The sequence below is a fragment of the Amblyomma americanum genome, chromosome 1, assembly GCF_052857255.1.
Source record: "Amblyomma americanum isolate KBUSLIRL-KWMA chromosome 1, ASM5285725v1, whole genome shotgun sequence".
Taxonomy (NCBI): Eukaryota; Metazoa; Arthropoda; class Arachnida; order Ixodida; family Ixodidae; genus Amblyomma; species Amblyomma americanum.
This window is the reverse complement of record NC_135497.1, coordinates 74918670-74933960: the sequence shown is the minus strand read 5'-3', so window position 1 is coordinate 74933960 and position 15291 is coordinate 74918670. Positions and strand designations below refer to the sequence as shown.

Sequence of the window (15291 nt, the reverse complement as noted above, 5' to 3'; positions counted from 1 at the left end):
TCGCCATTCCATCATTTGAGGTTAACTTGACCTTAACTATACATCATTAGAAAGGACAAAAATTGCTGTCTTGCCTCGTGTGCACTGTTATTTCTCAATGACCCCCCTCATAAGTACGTGGATAGAGTTAGCTGTTGGGCTAGCTGGTATTGTGGATTTAAGTTTGTAGTTTTCCAGCACAACGGCACAAGGCCAAAGAAGGTAAGGAGGAGGATGAGGACACACACACCGCTTGGATACATGGGTACTTCTGGCAGTAAGTGATTGGGTCTAGTATGTGTAAATGTTGAATACAAAATTCTAGATACATATTTTGAAAAGTGCTCCGGACTGGGCTAGCTAATGGATGTCTGCTTTCATGAGGCATAGTGCATTAGCACTGCATCTGTCATACTTCTGTATGCAAGGGCCATTCTAGCATTACAAGAAAGAGAGTTTCAGTTCTGAAAGTATATTCCAGTAAAGTGCCGACTTTGCTTTTAGCACATGTAAGTTCATTTGTTGCTCATTTTTCAGGGTTCTTTTTGATTTGTGACATCATACATATCTCATTTTATTTCCTTTATATATGCATGCATTTTTAATTGCAACAAATTAGTTGCAAGTCAGCATAGCTTTCTTTCCTCATTTATTTTCTGTGTGCTGTTAATACTATCGTGAACAAACAAAACACCAACTTGCCCAACTGTGCATTCTGCAAACGACTAAACCTCAAACATGTAACTCAGTGCAGTGCAACAGTCAGCCATCTTTTGAGCTATTACGATGTGCACAGCTCAGCCTCAGCTACACAGCGAACAACTGTCATTGTGGTGGTATGCCATATCTTGGAGCTAGAGTATGCACAAAGAATACGGACTGACTGAAGGAATCTGACTCAGTAATGGTAGAAGGTTTGTCAATGTATGCAGCAGGCTCTTCTCAGCATTTGGAAAGAGAGGCAGCATTGCACACGTTCTGCATTCTGCTGCCATTTAGCGCTTTGGTGCACCAATACACCATGGAGGGCTACCGTTTTATTTCGAGCGACACACAGCTCACATAACGTAGACCTTCTCGGCTTCGCGCAAATCGAAGGAGTCGCGGGAGCGCGGGCAGGTGACGCGTCCGCGGCGGGCGACCGCACGCAGCGCCTGCTCGCCGTACACGAAGCCGTTGGGCAGCACCAGCGGCTGGTTGTGCTCGTTGAGAGGCTGGCCCGAGATACGGCAGACGAGGCGTGACTGCGAGCAGTGCGCGTACGGTAGGCTCAGCGCGAGGCAATTGAGGGCGCGGCTGCACACGGGGCAATCCGGGTTGCGTTGGCTCTCGTCGTAGCACTGCGGCGTCTTGAGCGCTGACAGGCCGGCTTGCAGGGCCACGGTCAACACCGAACAGCTGCTCAGCTGGTAGAGACGGAGCTGCTCCTGGCGGAACTGCTGGACTAGCAGATCCCAGCGGCTGTCGGCGAGCAGCTCCCAGCGGCTGTCGCCGAGCAGCTCCCAGCGACCGTCCGGTGGTCGGGCACCGGGCAACGCCAGCAGACTCATCACACGCTGCACCTCGGCTAGCTGTGCCTCGTCTTCCAGCGCGCCGAAGTGACGTCGCGCGTGCCGCACGGCCTCGAGCCGCCGGTCGCGGCGCACCAGCTCGACAAACTCCTGCTGCCTCAGCTGGAACTCGAGGGTGCTGCGCAGCTTACGCAGCTTGGACTTGTTGTCGTGACACCAGGCCAGGCACTTGCTGGTGTCGCGGCTGGCCAGCGAGTCCTCAACCTCCTTCGAGACGAGGAACAGGTCCATGTTGGTCAGGTCGCGCAGGCCGCTGCGCTCTGCCAGCTTCGCAGCCGTGCCGTAGTAGCCCGCGCGCAGCAGGTGCTCCACGAGCATGCGGTCCAGCCGCTGGCGCTTCCACTGCTCGCCGCCCGTCTCGAAGCCTTTCAGATGCTCGACGCGTCGCTTGCAGGCCGCCGCGGCCTCCAGCTCCTCGGAGATGCTCTCGGCGCTCTTGCGCCGCAGCAGCTCCAGCTTCTCCACCAGGCTGCCCAGCTGACTGTGCAGCTGACCGGCGGGCGCCTTGTCCCGCAGGCTCTTTTCCAGCTCGGCAGCGCCGCTCTGCACGTGCGACACCTCCCGATCCATGCTCTTTTGGGCCGCGCGAAACTTCTTGTTGAGGATCTCGTACGGCACCTACAAACGCCGAGTAGCGCTCAGTCGGGGCCCGCCAAACGCAGCAACGCTCAATACCCACCTTCAGCGTCGGGTGCTCCAGCGCTTTGATGTCCGACATTTCAGCTGATTCACCGCGAAGAACCGACGGCAAGACCGCAGCGCCTTCGGCGCCCAGAATGCTCACATGAAGCGCTGCGCGTTACGGCGAGCAACGACCCGGGAAACCAAGTGCGAAGCGGCGTTGCGTCGACCTAAAGCAGCCGACAGCTGAGCGACGCAGATTAATACGAGCGGAACGATATTCCACCTGATCACAGCTCCTCAACGTCGAAAAGGTCGAGGCCTATTTCGATTCTGTGCTATTACCCGTCCAAACAGTCATTGGCCGCGCAAAAAAAGAAAAACAACGCTGCGCACGATATTGACAAAAAAATGATTTAAAGACAGCAGCCCATTACTTAACACTATCTACAAGCACAAGAACGTCCAGTCTCGCAAACAAACCCCTCGGAACGAGATTACACGAGATCGCTTATCCGCCTCTCTCGTTGAGGGTTTTTGGCGTTCTTTCGCTACGTCATAGGCTCGTATATTCGTTTATTTTGGGTCTAGCTCGCTGAACCCGTGGCGGGTGGTAATAATTTCACTACCTTTTAATCAGGAACACATAAGTAACGCGATCTAACAGCAGTATCTTGGATTTTGTTTTAGGCTTTACGAGTAGCTCCACTCGCTGCACCAACGCATTACCGGCCATAGTCGTCAGCCTTTGTTTGCTAAGTGAGCGTCACGACCCAAAAGGTAAGACTTGTCATTGGAAAGCTGCTGTGTGTGACTCTTGTCCTGTGCCGTTGAACGATTTTTTTTGAACGATGAGCGGATATAGAGCCCCTGCTTGGCGTTGGATGTGTCCATGTGTGCATTTGTCGAAGTGATAATTGGGGCTGAAAGGCTTAGTCAGACATTACTTGTTGACCGCTCCCTAAGATGAACTTGCTTAGCAGGTAAATAAGTAGGCTTGGGCGACGGCCTTGCATGCGATGTGACCGTGAGCGACTGTGAAATTATGGCTGTGTAGTCGGAAGCGTTCCGCAGAAGCGCGTGCGCATGAGCCACCGTGGCGTGAACAAAGCACGCGGTGTTGGCATTCGAAGCATGTTCTTTGCCTTGATTGGTTTTTCGCAGCACGAGCGCACGACCTGTCTCGTGAGCTCTCGCGCTGTGGTTCAGAGACCGTTGGCGTGTTTACTTGTGCCGTGGATGAGCGAGATTAAACGTTGCATTTGGTTGAGCCTTTGGCTGACCTACATTTAGCGTGCATTTGCCGTCCCGGAAGTTTTGGGCGCGAAACAAGAGGGCTCGTTCCCTTTGTCCAAATTCGCATTCCATGGCGGCATCCAGCCCGCGGCAACGTTGATTAGGCTTATTTTGTGCGCGAGTCGAACTCCGCCGCTTCATTTTGCTGCACATCGCGTGCGCCACATGCCGCGGCAGCCATTCGGGGAGGGGTCTGGCGGCGGGCCGTGGCGGTAGCCGGGGAGGGGGTCCGCCGAGGCCGGCCGGCCAGCCGCCTGCGCCTTGGCGACGCCGTCGTAGCCCTCGAGATTTGGTTGTTTGTTTCGTGTGCTGCGGCGCTGGCCGAGGCGCGCGCAACGTGCCGACGTGCTGTAACTGGGGGCGCCTGCGGCGCTTGACCTGTCGCAAGAAAAACATGGAGTTTCGGCGGGCTTTTCCCCGTCGTCTGCAGCGGGGAGCCGTGACGTCATTGTGCGTAGACGCCCCGATTGGCTCGCGCGCGTGTCGCTTCGATGGCGCCCGCGGTGGAGCCCCCTTTGTTTTGGTCCTGCGTTGTTGCTGCACGTGCCCATCTCTCTGGCATTTGCAGATCCTGCGTGAAATGCAGCATGTGGGCTTCTGCCGATCCTGATTTGCAGAAGCCAAGCGGGCTGTTTTGAACTGGAACAGTGTGAGTACGCCTTCGCTGTCGGCTGACGCACCACCGACTGTGACCTGTTGCGCGGCGCCGCGTTGTCACCTTTCCATTTTGCGGGGCCTGCGCCGGGCTGCTCACGCGCGGAGGCCGCGAGCAGCCCGGTCGGGCCGCTCGTGCACTGCGGCCGCTTGCACCGCTCGGCTTTGTGTGCGTGTGTGCGCGCGCGCGCGCCTCACGCTGGCTGCGCACCTCGCCGCACGCGTCGTCGAGCGAAGCTTTGTTGATGCCGGGCGCCGTTCATTGATTGCGCGTCGGCAGTGTGTCGGGCGGCTGCAGTGCGCGCGTTGTGCCCCTCCCCGGGCCACATTGTTTCCCGATAGCGGGGCCACTTGCTCGCGGCACTGTAACCCTGCGCCAAGGGCTTTGGCCGTTTTCGCGTTGCCCATGTGCCGTTTCCGGTGAAGGTTAATGGGTTGCAGCTATCCTCCGGTGCATGTCAGCTGGTCAGTGAATGGAATTCTCGGCGCTTTTGTTGAATCTTGACAGCATATGCAATCGGGAAACGTCTTGTGGTCTTTTTATTGTCGCATACTGTAGAGCTCCCAACGAATGGTATGATTGACATATCTGTGATGAATGAATGGCCGTAGGTATGTTCATATCTTGTCTTTGAATGTTTTCATTGTAACGCTATCTGGTAATTTCCGTCATATTTAAGGGTAGTTAAGGAAATTCGAGCAATGTATTTGGTTATCTACATGTTATGGGCACCAGTTCACTCCAATTTAATTCCTGGAATTTTGTAGCGCACTGCTGAGAGCACAACAGCCGAGTGGCTTGCACACAGTGCTGGAATATTGGGGCAGGTTTGCTCAGTTGGTTGTGCTGTTATACTTAGCATAGTGCATTCACTGCCTTGATGCGGGAACTTGCGAATGGCACACTGAAGTGCTGCTGTTCAGAAGTGTACCTACAGCGTCAAAGGTAGACATTTTTTTGTCGGACTAAGTGCTCATGCAAGTCTGCACTACAGTTTGAACCACCATCAGAATGGTTCCATACGTTAAGTAAAAATAAGGATAAGCAGTGGATGGGATGGTCTTGGCTGCTGTGTGTTTGTACTGGAGTTGTAAGGCTGCTGTGACCACAACCTATACTAGCGCCAAGGATGGGACAGAAGCAAGAGTGCACTCTGCTGTGTGTGGTAAGGTTGCAATGCTACCTTACGCAAAGGACAAAGGTACATGCTCTGTCTGCAACAGCTTTCTTATGGGCTGGAAATTCCCTCTGTTAATATTGGAAAAGTTTAAGGAAGTTGATAAATGTATGGCATGGTCACTGTAACTGTTTTTATCTTCCATAAATGAATCTGCAATGTCTAGCCATTCAGGTGGTTGGTGTGTGTATGAGGGATTGAAGCGAGAGTAATTGTTCTCTCTGGCCTGTGCCTGCATGTGCCATGGGTCATTGTTTACCACTGGTGCGTCTGTTCCAATGATACTTCTGTTTTGGACCCTTGTTACTTGGTAGTCATGGGCCAGGAGAACTGCTGTTGTCAAGTATTCAGGGTTTACTCTTTGTGGTGTACGACTAAGTGAAGCTGGCTTGAAAAGTGTCAGGTTGGGCAGTTGGTATGCATGCATGCTGGAACCGACAGTATAAAGACACAGAAGAAAACTTTGATGAACACATTGCTGAACTCGCAACTAAATTTAATGAAAAAAATGCGTGACACATATACAAAGCTACAGTGCAAGTACAGCTCGAGCATCAAGTGCCTTTCTGCTGATGAACAGGGCGAATGGCATGTTCATTACGTGTTCACTCAGACAATGTCTCGTGTTCAGCTCCATCTTTGCCCTTGCCTGCAGGCGGCATTCACTAGGTCTAGTTCCTTCTGTTCACAGTCTCAAGTAAAAGAATATATGTTGGTAAAGAATATATTTGCTGAGCATTGAGGAGGAATGTGGGGCATTTCTGTGGTATTCAAGGCTAGCTCCGGGTTTTTTTTTTTTAACATTTTGAGTTCATCACATCATGTTCCTTAGTCATTTCACTCTGGTGCAAAACACTTTTAAAATACCATGTAGAAGTATTTAAAAAGAGCAAACCAAACAATAACATTGGGACTGACCTCAGCGCGAGAGCTGAGGTCGCTATCTGTCTGAAATGACCAAAAGCTAGCTCGAAATTTTGTCTTTCAGCAAACACTGCTGTTGGCAAGTGTTAATGGCAATGAATCAATGGCGGTGTGTCCAGTGACATCTCACAAGCAAGATTGCCCATAAGAATCTCCCCGATTGAGGCTACGAAATTAAAAAATTTTTAAAAATTGATTTGCGCTGCTGAGAACGTACTGCGAAAGTTTGACGAGGTTCATTGGTCACTGACCAAGGTCAACAAAATAATGACGTTTCGGGAGCGCTACGGCTCCTTTGTTCGCAATGAGCAACCAGCTGGACGTCCCGGGCTTTTTGTAGCGGTTACTATCGTTCTAAGGCATTTCGCGTAGATAGGGTGTTTAAGGAAAATCGGAGGAGGTCGGAAAAATGCTGGAGTTGCCCCTTAAGTGGGAGTTTCATGGTTTGTAATACAATGCAGCTAAAATGTTTATATGTTTCAAGCACTTGCTTTGATGGATTGACAAACAATGCCAGGGGCACCTTGTACTGTGTTACGCACTTCTTTTACTCCAAAATGTTCATGCTTCAGAAGGCTGGCACAAGTGAGAGTTTTGTTGCATCATAATGATGTTTTTGGTTGCAGGTGTGCTTCATGCTTGTTTACACTTTTGGTCGTTGTAATATTATGGAATTTTCTTTTTACAATAGAAAAAAATTGTAAGAGCCCTTTGGTACTGGAAATATATACTAGGTTAGGAAATTGTGCGTGATATTAAAAATGTTATTCGTGTTGTATTTGTGTATTTAATTCCAAATGGCACTTTTCTTTACTGTGTAGTATCAGTCCTCCAAAATTACACTTCATGAGGCAAAGTGCACTAGCTGGATGTGACATTAAATATGGTCACAATTGGCTGAATCTCCAAAATTTAGGACTTTAAACTTCCACAAATTTGTAACATGGGTTTATGTGTATAGACCAGGTGAAATATGGGTTCTTTAATTGCATTTACCTTAAAGCTTTGTTAATTGTGTTGCTGAAGTTATAAAATATGTTGCAGTTCAGTCATGAGTGTTAACTGGTTTAAATGCTCTGACAGGAATGATATGAAAACTTGAGCTAGTGTGAAAATTGCGTTCTGCGGCACAGTATGTGTGGGGAACCTCATTTGAAGTTGCTTTTTTTTTTCTCTCCTCGGTCACTAAATGTGAAGTTTTTGTTTTGACTGAAGCAAATTTGATCGAAATTGCATACTGCTGGGGAACAGTTTTTAGTTTTATTACTATGTATTTAATTAGGGTGCTACAACTAAAACCTTGAATTGTTCCCAATTCAGAGCTAAAAGCTCGCTTGTGCAGCCCTGTTAACATGTGCATCGGAAAGACCACAAAGTGGCACAGTGTTTTGCATTTTTTATAGTTTACCTTTCATTATTAATGTCGTAGACAGGATGGTGTCGAACCATTCGAGTTTTGAGTCTGCCTCTTGGTTCAGTGATTAGAGGACGTGCTTGATGTGGGGGCTTCACCATTTTGTAGTATTGCTCCATGAGGAGTAAGGTGATGCTGGCAGTTGAACATGACACAGTATTGGCCCATTCACACGTGCAGGTGAGCTCGCAGAATCGCCAGGGAATTTAAAAAGAGAGACCTGTCTGGGAGCCGAGAACACTATCGTGACATTGTTTTGGCAAACAATTTTTGGAATGATTGCGTGGTGTTGAGCCAGATCACACTAAAAAAGGGAGCACTTTCTTGCCAGTGTTCTTTGAGCTAGTAATTCATGTTGCTGACCATGACATGCTGATGGCCTCTTAGTGTTATAGTAGTACAAGCAAATACTAAGCTGGCAGACATGCACAGTGTGCAGCTGCGTGTAAAGGTGCTTGGAGGTGAAGGTTGTCAATTGGGACCTTTGAAACCCTCAAGTATAAAGCATGTCAGAAAAAAGTAGTGTAGCCGTTTTAGTGCTCAAGGACTAAAACCCCTCAGTCTCAGATTTCACTGATGTTTGTCAGTCCGAAGCCTTTCTATGACCTTGAGTTGCTCGGAAAGAGCAACCTGGGACTTGCAAGCCCCACCAGCGGCAGCACCTGCCATCGTAGGGCAGTGGCAGTGGTGTATCACTGAACTGCTACACCACTGTGCCAGGAGTGTTATGAGGACTTGCAGTTATAATTCTGCATTATACACATGGCATTAACCCATCAACACTATTGCTTCAGACCCTTTTGCCTTTCTTTGTCTGAAGTCTGCCTGACCTTGAAAGCCGAGCCTCGAATCGGAACAAGTGAGAACTGAAGTGCCAGTGCACCTAATTCGCGTTTGCCCTAACAGTGCCTAATTGTCTGCCATGTTTTTTGTCTGGTGTTTTTGTTCTTTGCTCTTGCTGTTAAATTCTATAGGTGCTGAACAGTGAAGCTGTCAGCTCACTTGCCGAAGGGGAAGTAATTTCTTAGGCTTAGGGAATATAAAAATTGCTTTGGTTCAGTTACGAAACTGATTTGACGTCTTACAGTGAGTGGTGCTGAAAGCTTAGTGGCTGCTCGGTTGAGTCGCATCATCTAGCTGCATTTCAGCTGCTTATGTGCTCTGCTGCTGTGGTTAAATGAGATGGCTTTGCAGGAAAGGCCTATGAGGTGTTGTGTAAGCTGCCTAAACCTTTCAGATCTTTTGGCTTCATAGTAATGAAAACAAAATGTCTCCATGCAGCTGTAGTTTAGTCCACTTTTATTGGCTACTTTCTTTTTTTCGCTTTGATCTTGACGCAGAACCAGGGAGAGGGCTGGGGCATGCGTGTTGGCATTCTGGCTATCCCAGAACATGCCTTCAGCTCTTGCGGAGAGGGCCAGTGTTTCCTGTGGGGTCTATTGATCTAGCATGTGGCTTTTAGATTGGATGGGGGCCTCTTGTGTTTGTGCCTCTCTACCAAACTCAGCATGTTATGGGTCGTTTGGTAGTTGAGTGCTGATGTACAAGTGGCAATTATTGGGGAGCATGTCAGCCTATTCCTAGTCCTATCGTATGTAGACTTATTGCCAGGAACACGTTATCTTGAATGTGAGTTTGTGCTTTCAGGAGGGCTTGTATTATGTACTTTGCATGATTGGGTGAGTGTTCTTTGCTGAGGATTGGGGCAAATACATGTTTGGTGCCACTTTTTTGTGGCCTATTTAAGGCATCATGCTTTGTGGTAAACACTATAGGCTAGATCTCCAGCTTGTTTATGCATGACTTGTAGAGGTGTGTTCTTTCTGCATCATGTGTGCATTCCATGTGCGTTGATTTTAACAGCAGTTGTGGCTCCTTTGTCTATAAGACTAGTGTCTTGTGCAGGGTTGCATGAGTTCATATTGGTCTATATGCACTTATTCCATGAATCGTCTGAATAAATTTTGCCTCTTGGACTTTATATTGAGTGATAGGATTGCAAGAGGTTGCATTCAAATGAGTGTATGAAATATCTTCTTTCTCATGAACACATCCTTTTGCAATGTAGTCCCCATTCTCAGCATTGCACTTCCACCAGCGGTACACTACTCTGTGCCTGCCGTTGTATAAGTATGAAGGCAGCTGTTTCCTTCGCCCACTTTAAAGCTCGAACCATACCCCCCTTCCCGACTTCAGGTTCTTTCTCAAGACGAAGGAATGTCTTGGGGGTACGCACCACTTAGCGTCTGACAAATAGGTCACGATACAGTGTGTCATTGGTGTCATCCACAGCCGCCCTCATTCTGCGACAGTATGCAGAGACGAGTGCAATAGCAGTGGAACTACATTGCCGCTGGTGGGGCTGCATTGAAAAGGGATGTGCTCCCGGGGAGACGCTATTCCAGACTTTCATTGAACATAACTTTTTCCATTTAGTTGCAGCTCTCAATAAAAAGCTGAGGCCAAGTCATTGAATATCATGGTATGCCTTTACAGAATTGGAAAATGGGAAAATTTTTGCAACTCCCTTCTGTTAAGTGTCAGTGAAGATCATCAATTTAGAGCCACTGACAGCTACCCAGGCTTGTTTTTCTGTGTTTTTGTTAAGGTAAGGGTGCTTGTGATTTGCACACTGTCATGAGTTTAAGGAGAAGTCTTCAAAATTTGCATTACTAGACAATGAAAAATCAAATAGCTTGCATTGAAGGAAGGTTTTGTTGTGATGAAATGCTTGTGAGCAAGTAACGTTCTGTGGTGGTGGACATTTGTCCATGCAGTACCAGAAGTTAAAGGCTGTGGTATTAGGCTTTGCACAACTGTTTGTATATCAAATAAGTGTGACATATTTTAATGTCGGAATTGGTCTAGGCCTATTTTTTTTAATTTGAATGCTTTTAAAAGGATGCTAAGGTTGAATTGAAGTTTGCCTACATTAGTTGATTGTCGCAATCCAATGAAAATGAGGCTATATTCACTGAAGACAGCTTTTACGATAGGCAGATCTGGTATCTCTTTTGCTTGTGGATCTGAGAATAGAGCACTCTGCTATTAACTTCCAGCCAGTGATCATGGAGTCTGTAATTCTGTCTCAACTCCGAATTGTCAGCAGTGAGTGCCTCTTGCTGCCAAACAAAACAACTGAGCCATAACAAGGCACAATTCAATTTTACTGTGAACAGAAATTGGATGGTGTTGTCCACTGTGTCCTTTTAACTGCATTCTGCAGTGCTTATGTGCAAAGATAACTATACTTTGTTGCAAATATGCCAGCACAGCTGTCAAATTAAATGTTGCAAAATTTGTTAATGCTGAACAATATACACACCTTTAAAAAATAAAAAAGTTTTGTTGGGATGAAATTTGTTTGGTTAAGGTGTCTAAACATAGCAAACAGGAATAATTAGATCTCATTTGTTTGCTTAGCAACTAATCTACTTTCAAGGGGCATAGCATTGTTTAGCTGGTCCATGGGTGTACTTCCTTTGAGTTAGGCTCATCCAACATAAATGCTGAAATTTTGTTCTTTGAAAGGGCCAGAAATGCTGTGTTTATTGATTCAAATGTTATAACTTGCATATGTGTATGAAGGTTGCAGATGCTGACCGCTGTTACCCTTTTCCATACCTCTTGCATAATGGTCAGTTTCATCAGCTTGATGGAAAATTCGTTTGTGTTGCATTGTTTCGTCAAGTTTTTGTTTATCTTTTATTATGTTGCTTGCCAAGAAATTGTGCTTGCTCCAAGCACTGCAGTTACTGCACAGAATCCTCCAAGTAAGAATTTGCAGAGCATACTTTCAGGAAGCTAGTCTTGGTCAGAGAAGTTATTTCAAGTTCAAGTTTCAGAGAAGCATTTGTTATTGAGAAAAAGCTGTTCAGCTGTGCCATTAACCCAGAACTTCTAAGATGGGCACCTCAGTGGCTGTGCATCAAGTGTCTCGTTTACTGCCCATTTCATGTTCCATTCCTTGCAGGTCATGCCAGCTTTGGAGTGAAAGGCAGGTAGCTTTTGAGTGCATTTGTACCGTTTGTTTGCTAAATGATTGAAATGTCTGTCAAGCAGTGCTAACAGGTTCCGCCTAGGAGTTTTGGCACTTTTGAGCCTTGTGGCGCGTTCAGCAGCATTTTGGTGGGTTGGTGTGTGCAGGCAAGAGCCTTCGGGTGAGAGCGCCAGCTGGTCAGTGGTGTCACACCTGTCATGGACAAGAAAAAGCCCCTGAAGCGGCCGCGCATGGACAACCCGCCGCTGGGTGCACGGGGCCCCGTGGCCAATGGGCCGTTGCACGCGCGGCCCCTTGTGGCGTTGCTTGATGGCCGTGACTGCTCTGTGGAGATGCCCATTCTCAAGGACGTGGCCACTGTGGCCTTCTGCGATGCCCAGTCAACGCAGGAGATTCATGAGAAGGTGCTCAATGAGGCGGTGGGTGCCCTCATGTGGCATACCATCACCCTCACCAAGGAGGACCTGGAGAAGTTCAAGGCCCTGCGTATCATTGTCCGTATTGGCTCTGGTGTCGACAACATTGACACGAAGGCGGCTGGAGAGTTGGGTAAGCACTGCTGCCACAACTTCTATGAGGCTGGCAGTTGATACTAGTTGATACTGTCTTGATGCAGGCATTGCTGTGTGCAACGTGCCGGGCTATGGTGTTGAGGAGGTGGCCGACACAACACTCTGCCTGATTCTCAACCTCTACCGGCGCACCTACTGGCTGGCCAACATGGTGCGTGAGGGAAAGAAGTTTCAGGGCCCCGAGCAAGTTCGTGAAGCTGCCCAGGGCTGTGCCCGAATTCGTGGCGACACATTGGGCATTGTGGGCTTGGGTGAGTGAGTGCTCTAGCCCATCGACTGGTATCTGAAGAAGCTGTGGTGTTGCAGGGCGTGTGGGAACGGCGGTGGCTCTTCGTGCTCGGGTCTTTGGTTTCAACGTCATCTTCTACGACCCCTACCTGCCAGATGGCATCGAGAAATCGCTGGGGCTGAGCCGGGTGTACACGCTGCAGGACCTGTTGTTTCAGAGCGACTGTGTGTCGCTTCACTGCACTCTCAATGAGCACAACCACCACCTGATCAACGAGTACACAATGAAGCAGATGCGGCCCGGAGCATTCCTGGTGAACACCGCCCGGGGAGGACTCGTTGATGAAGCAGCACTGGCTGCTGCCCTGAAGGACGGCCGCATTAGGGCAGCAGCATTGGATGTGCACGAAAATGAGCCATACAATACCCTTGCAGGTAAGTTGCAGCTAGGCTGCTTTTTTCTTGCTTTGCATGCCCCGCAATTGTGCAGCATTTCAGTCAGCTGCATTCTGATCTTGATTTGCTAATGGTATGTGCACTGTCAGATTGGCAAGAGGTGGCACGTGGTTTTCCGTGTGGTTAACAGCAATTCTTAGCTTTTTGCGTCACTACTATTGATTTATATGGCATTTGTAGTGAGTTGTGGCTAGAAACCAGTCTTGTTGCTACATGTACGTGGTGAAATAGCTGTATTGACCATATGCATAAGTGTGCTAACGAAACAAAAGCATTGTTCTACAGGCTTTAAAGTGTTGCATGGTTTAGCCTTCCCTTTGTCACAATTGTTGAATGATACAGCATAACTTTGTTACGGCTTAATCTCGTTTCAGTAGATATTCAGACATGGTATACCGTATTTACTCAGGTAATTTGTGCTTTCCTAATTTATTACCTGGGTTTATAAAAAGTAGAAAAAAAACCTTTACTCGCATATTTTACCCAGACCACCAGCATGCATGCAGGTGCACGCAAAGCAGGCTTGGGTAGATCGGCGCGGCCACATTGCCGCACACGTGTGCGGCTGCGAAAGGTGTGAGTGGAGAGGTGAACAGTTGTGTGTGTGCCAGAATCCAAAACTACCAAACCAGTTGCTTTTCGGTTTGCTGCTAGTTGGCCGGTCTGCACTTGAGGGCTCCATTTTATTGCCAGAAAAATCTCATTTGCTTCTGACTGCTGGCTTCGCGATTGTATTGCATGTTTATTGCTTTGAGCTGCACATGTGCTGTCGTGCCGTCTTGCGGGAACTACATAGCATAGGGGGGTCTAGGCGGGAGGGGATATGAGTCTTGTATTTGGAGTCAAGTTTTTTATTGTTTTTGGTGCGAGTTGGTGAGGGGTGGGGGTCGACGTATAGGTGGCATTATTAGTATATACTGTACGTTGTGACCTTTGTAAAGTTTGTTTTAGGACATGTTAGCAAAATTTTTTCATAATCTGTGCACCCCCTTTTGAATCCTTAATTTAAAGAAGAAAGAAAAAGGTGCAAATTACGCGAGTAAATATGCTCCCAGTCTGCAATGTTTGGTTGGTCGTCCGATCGCTAACATTGATTAATTGCTGTTAACTGCAAGTTCGGTTAAACATACATTCAAGCAAAGTGGGAAAAATTGCAACAGTAAGCTGGCCGGCGCTTTGTTACAGCAAACTTAGCAGTGAGCAACGCTTAAAGGGACATTGAGGATAACTTCATCCATATTAAATTGTTTTTAGTGGTAATGATTGTGTGATGCATTATGGATATAGTAAGTGCTTGTCCAGCTGGAAAAAAAAAACATTGTTGACTGTACATGTTTCTTGTACATGCACAGGTTAGGACACCTCAAAGCAGTGATTGATAATGAAATAAAATAATTGCAAGGTGAACTGTAGAAGGGCAACGGAGAGCAAACATAATAAAACAGCCCATCTTCCACACTTGTGTGTCGTGCTGCCTCAAGTGAAAAGTAAAGTGAGCTGACGAATATCCAACCATTGCCAATTGTCTCGTGGTTTCGGGTTCCAGCGCGACATGTACTTTGGCACATCCGGAAGTGTGGAAGTTGGCACTCATGTTACCTATCATTCATTCAGGAAATAGACATTCAGCATTGGTGCATGAGCAAATGGCTTTGATTCCATACAGTCCAAATATCGCTGGGAGAACAGATTTGACCAGGAGTTAGTGAGGGTCATTTCTTTTTTGCACATGGAGCTCTGCAGCTTGGTAGGAATGTGGGGCATAGTTTGAATCGTCCAAAAGCTTGCGTGTGTGTGGAGCCTGCTATTACTCGCTGGTAGGCCAAAATTGCCTTTGATGCAGCAAATAGCACAAATAGGACGGCTCTGCTTATAAGTAGACCCCTGACCTAATTCTTGCTGCATTTTCAAAACCAAAAGTGACATATGCAGTGCGTATGCTGTAGGCTTGACCTTGGCTTGGCTCAAATTGCTCTGCTGTTAGAGGCTCAATTGTATAAAAAGCTGTTTGTCGTACAGCTCAGTTTAGGCTTCCTAGCTTCTTTCAAAGTAGTTCAAGATTATATAAACCAATCATGTGGCTGTATGTGGCTTGTATAACTGTTTATAACAGACCCATTTGGGGTTGTAAATTGGTCTATTGTAACAGTATTTGGATTTTGCAGGCTTCTTCAGACCAAAGTCTTGGTCTCTATTAATTTAAGCTTTAATGAGGTTATGCTGTATTTGTGACCATTCAGTTTTTTTTTTTTTACTTGCCTGCGAAGTAGAGTAAAGGGGGAAACTGGGCAGGAATGTTCAGCGTAAAAGTATTTGCTAATGCATTCAAGCTATATTGCTTTCTTGGGGTGTCTTACGACTGGACGGTTTTGAGCGCCATGAAGAGAGACCTCACATT

The 15291-nt window shown here is 47.4% G+C and overlaps 2 protein-coding genes across 4 annotated transcripts in view; one reads left to right on the top strand and one right to left on the bottom strand.

Annotated features, from left to right (window-relative positions):
• Positions 1–1001: 1001 nt before the first annotated feature.
• Kaz (E3 ubiquitin-protein transferase Katazuke) lies at positions 1002–2368 on the bottom strand. The gene is made up of 2 exons (XM_077645938.1): positions 2230–2368; positions 1002–2168 (listed from the first exon to the last, which is right to left on the bottom strand). The coding sequence occupies exons 1-2, from the start codon at positions 2266–2268 to the stop codon at positions 1038–1040; spliced, it is 1170 nt and encodes a 389-aa protein (XP_077502064.1). The 5' UTR covers positions 2269–2368; the 3' UTR covers positions 1002–1037.
• Positions 2369–2638: 270 nt separating this feature from the next.
• CtBP (C-terminal binding protein) overlaps positions 2639–15291 on the top strand; it is a 66490-nt gene continuing 53837 nt past the window's right edge. The window contains exons 1-6 of one of the 3 annotated variants that reach the window (XM_077645936.1): positions 2666–2784; positions 2862–2951; positions 4036–4116; positions 11784–12186; positions 12254–12460; positions 12516–12872. In XM_077645936.1, coding sequence (XP_077502062.1) covers positions 11835–12186; positions 12254–12460; positions 12516–12872 — 916 coding nt within the window. In that variant the 5' untranslated portion in view covers positions 2666–2784; positions 2862–2951; positions 4036–4116; positions 11784–11834. Of the gene's footprint in view, positions 2952–4035; positions 4117–11783; positions 12187–12253; positions 12461–12515; positions 12873–15291 lie in introns of all 3 variants that reach the window. The other 2 variants (XM_077645937.1, XM_077645935.1) reach the window with 2 other exon arrangements.

What these genes read in the sequence shown, in the direction of transcription:
- Kaz (XM_077645938.1), bottom strand. Translation starts at nt 2,268, where the DNA reads ATGTCGGACATCAAAGCGCTGGAGCACCCGACGCTGAAG. An exon ending in TGGAGCACCCGACGCTGAAG is followed by an intron (nt 2,169 to 2,229) that starts GTGGGTATTGAG and finishes CGGCGTTTGTAG; the next exon opens with GTGCCGTACGAGATCCTCAA.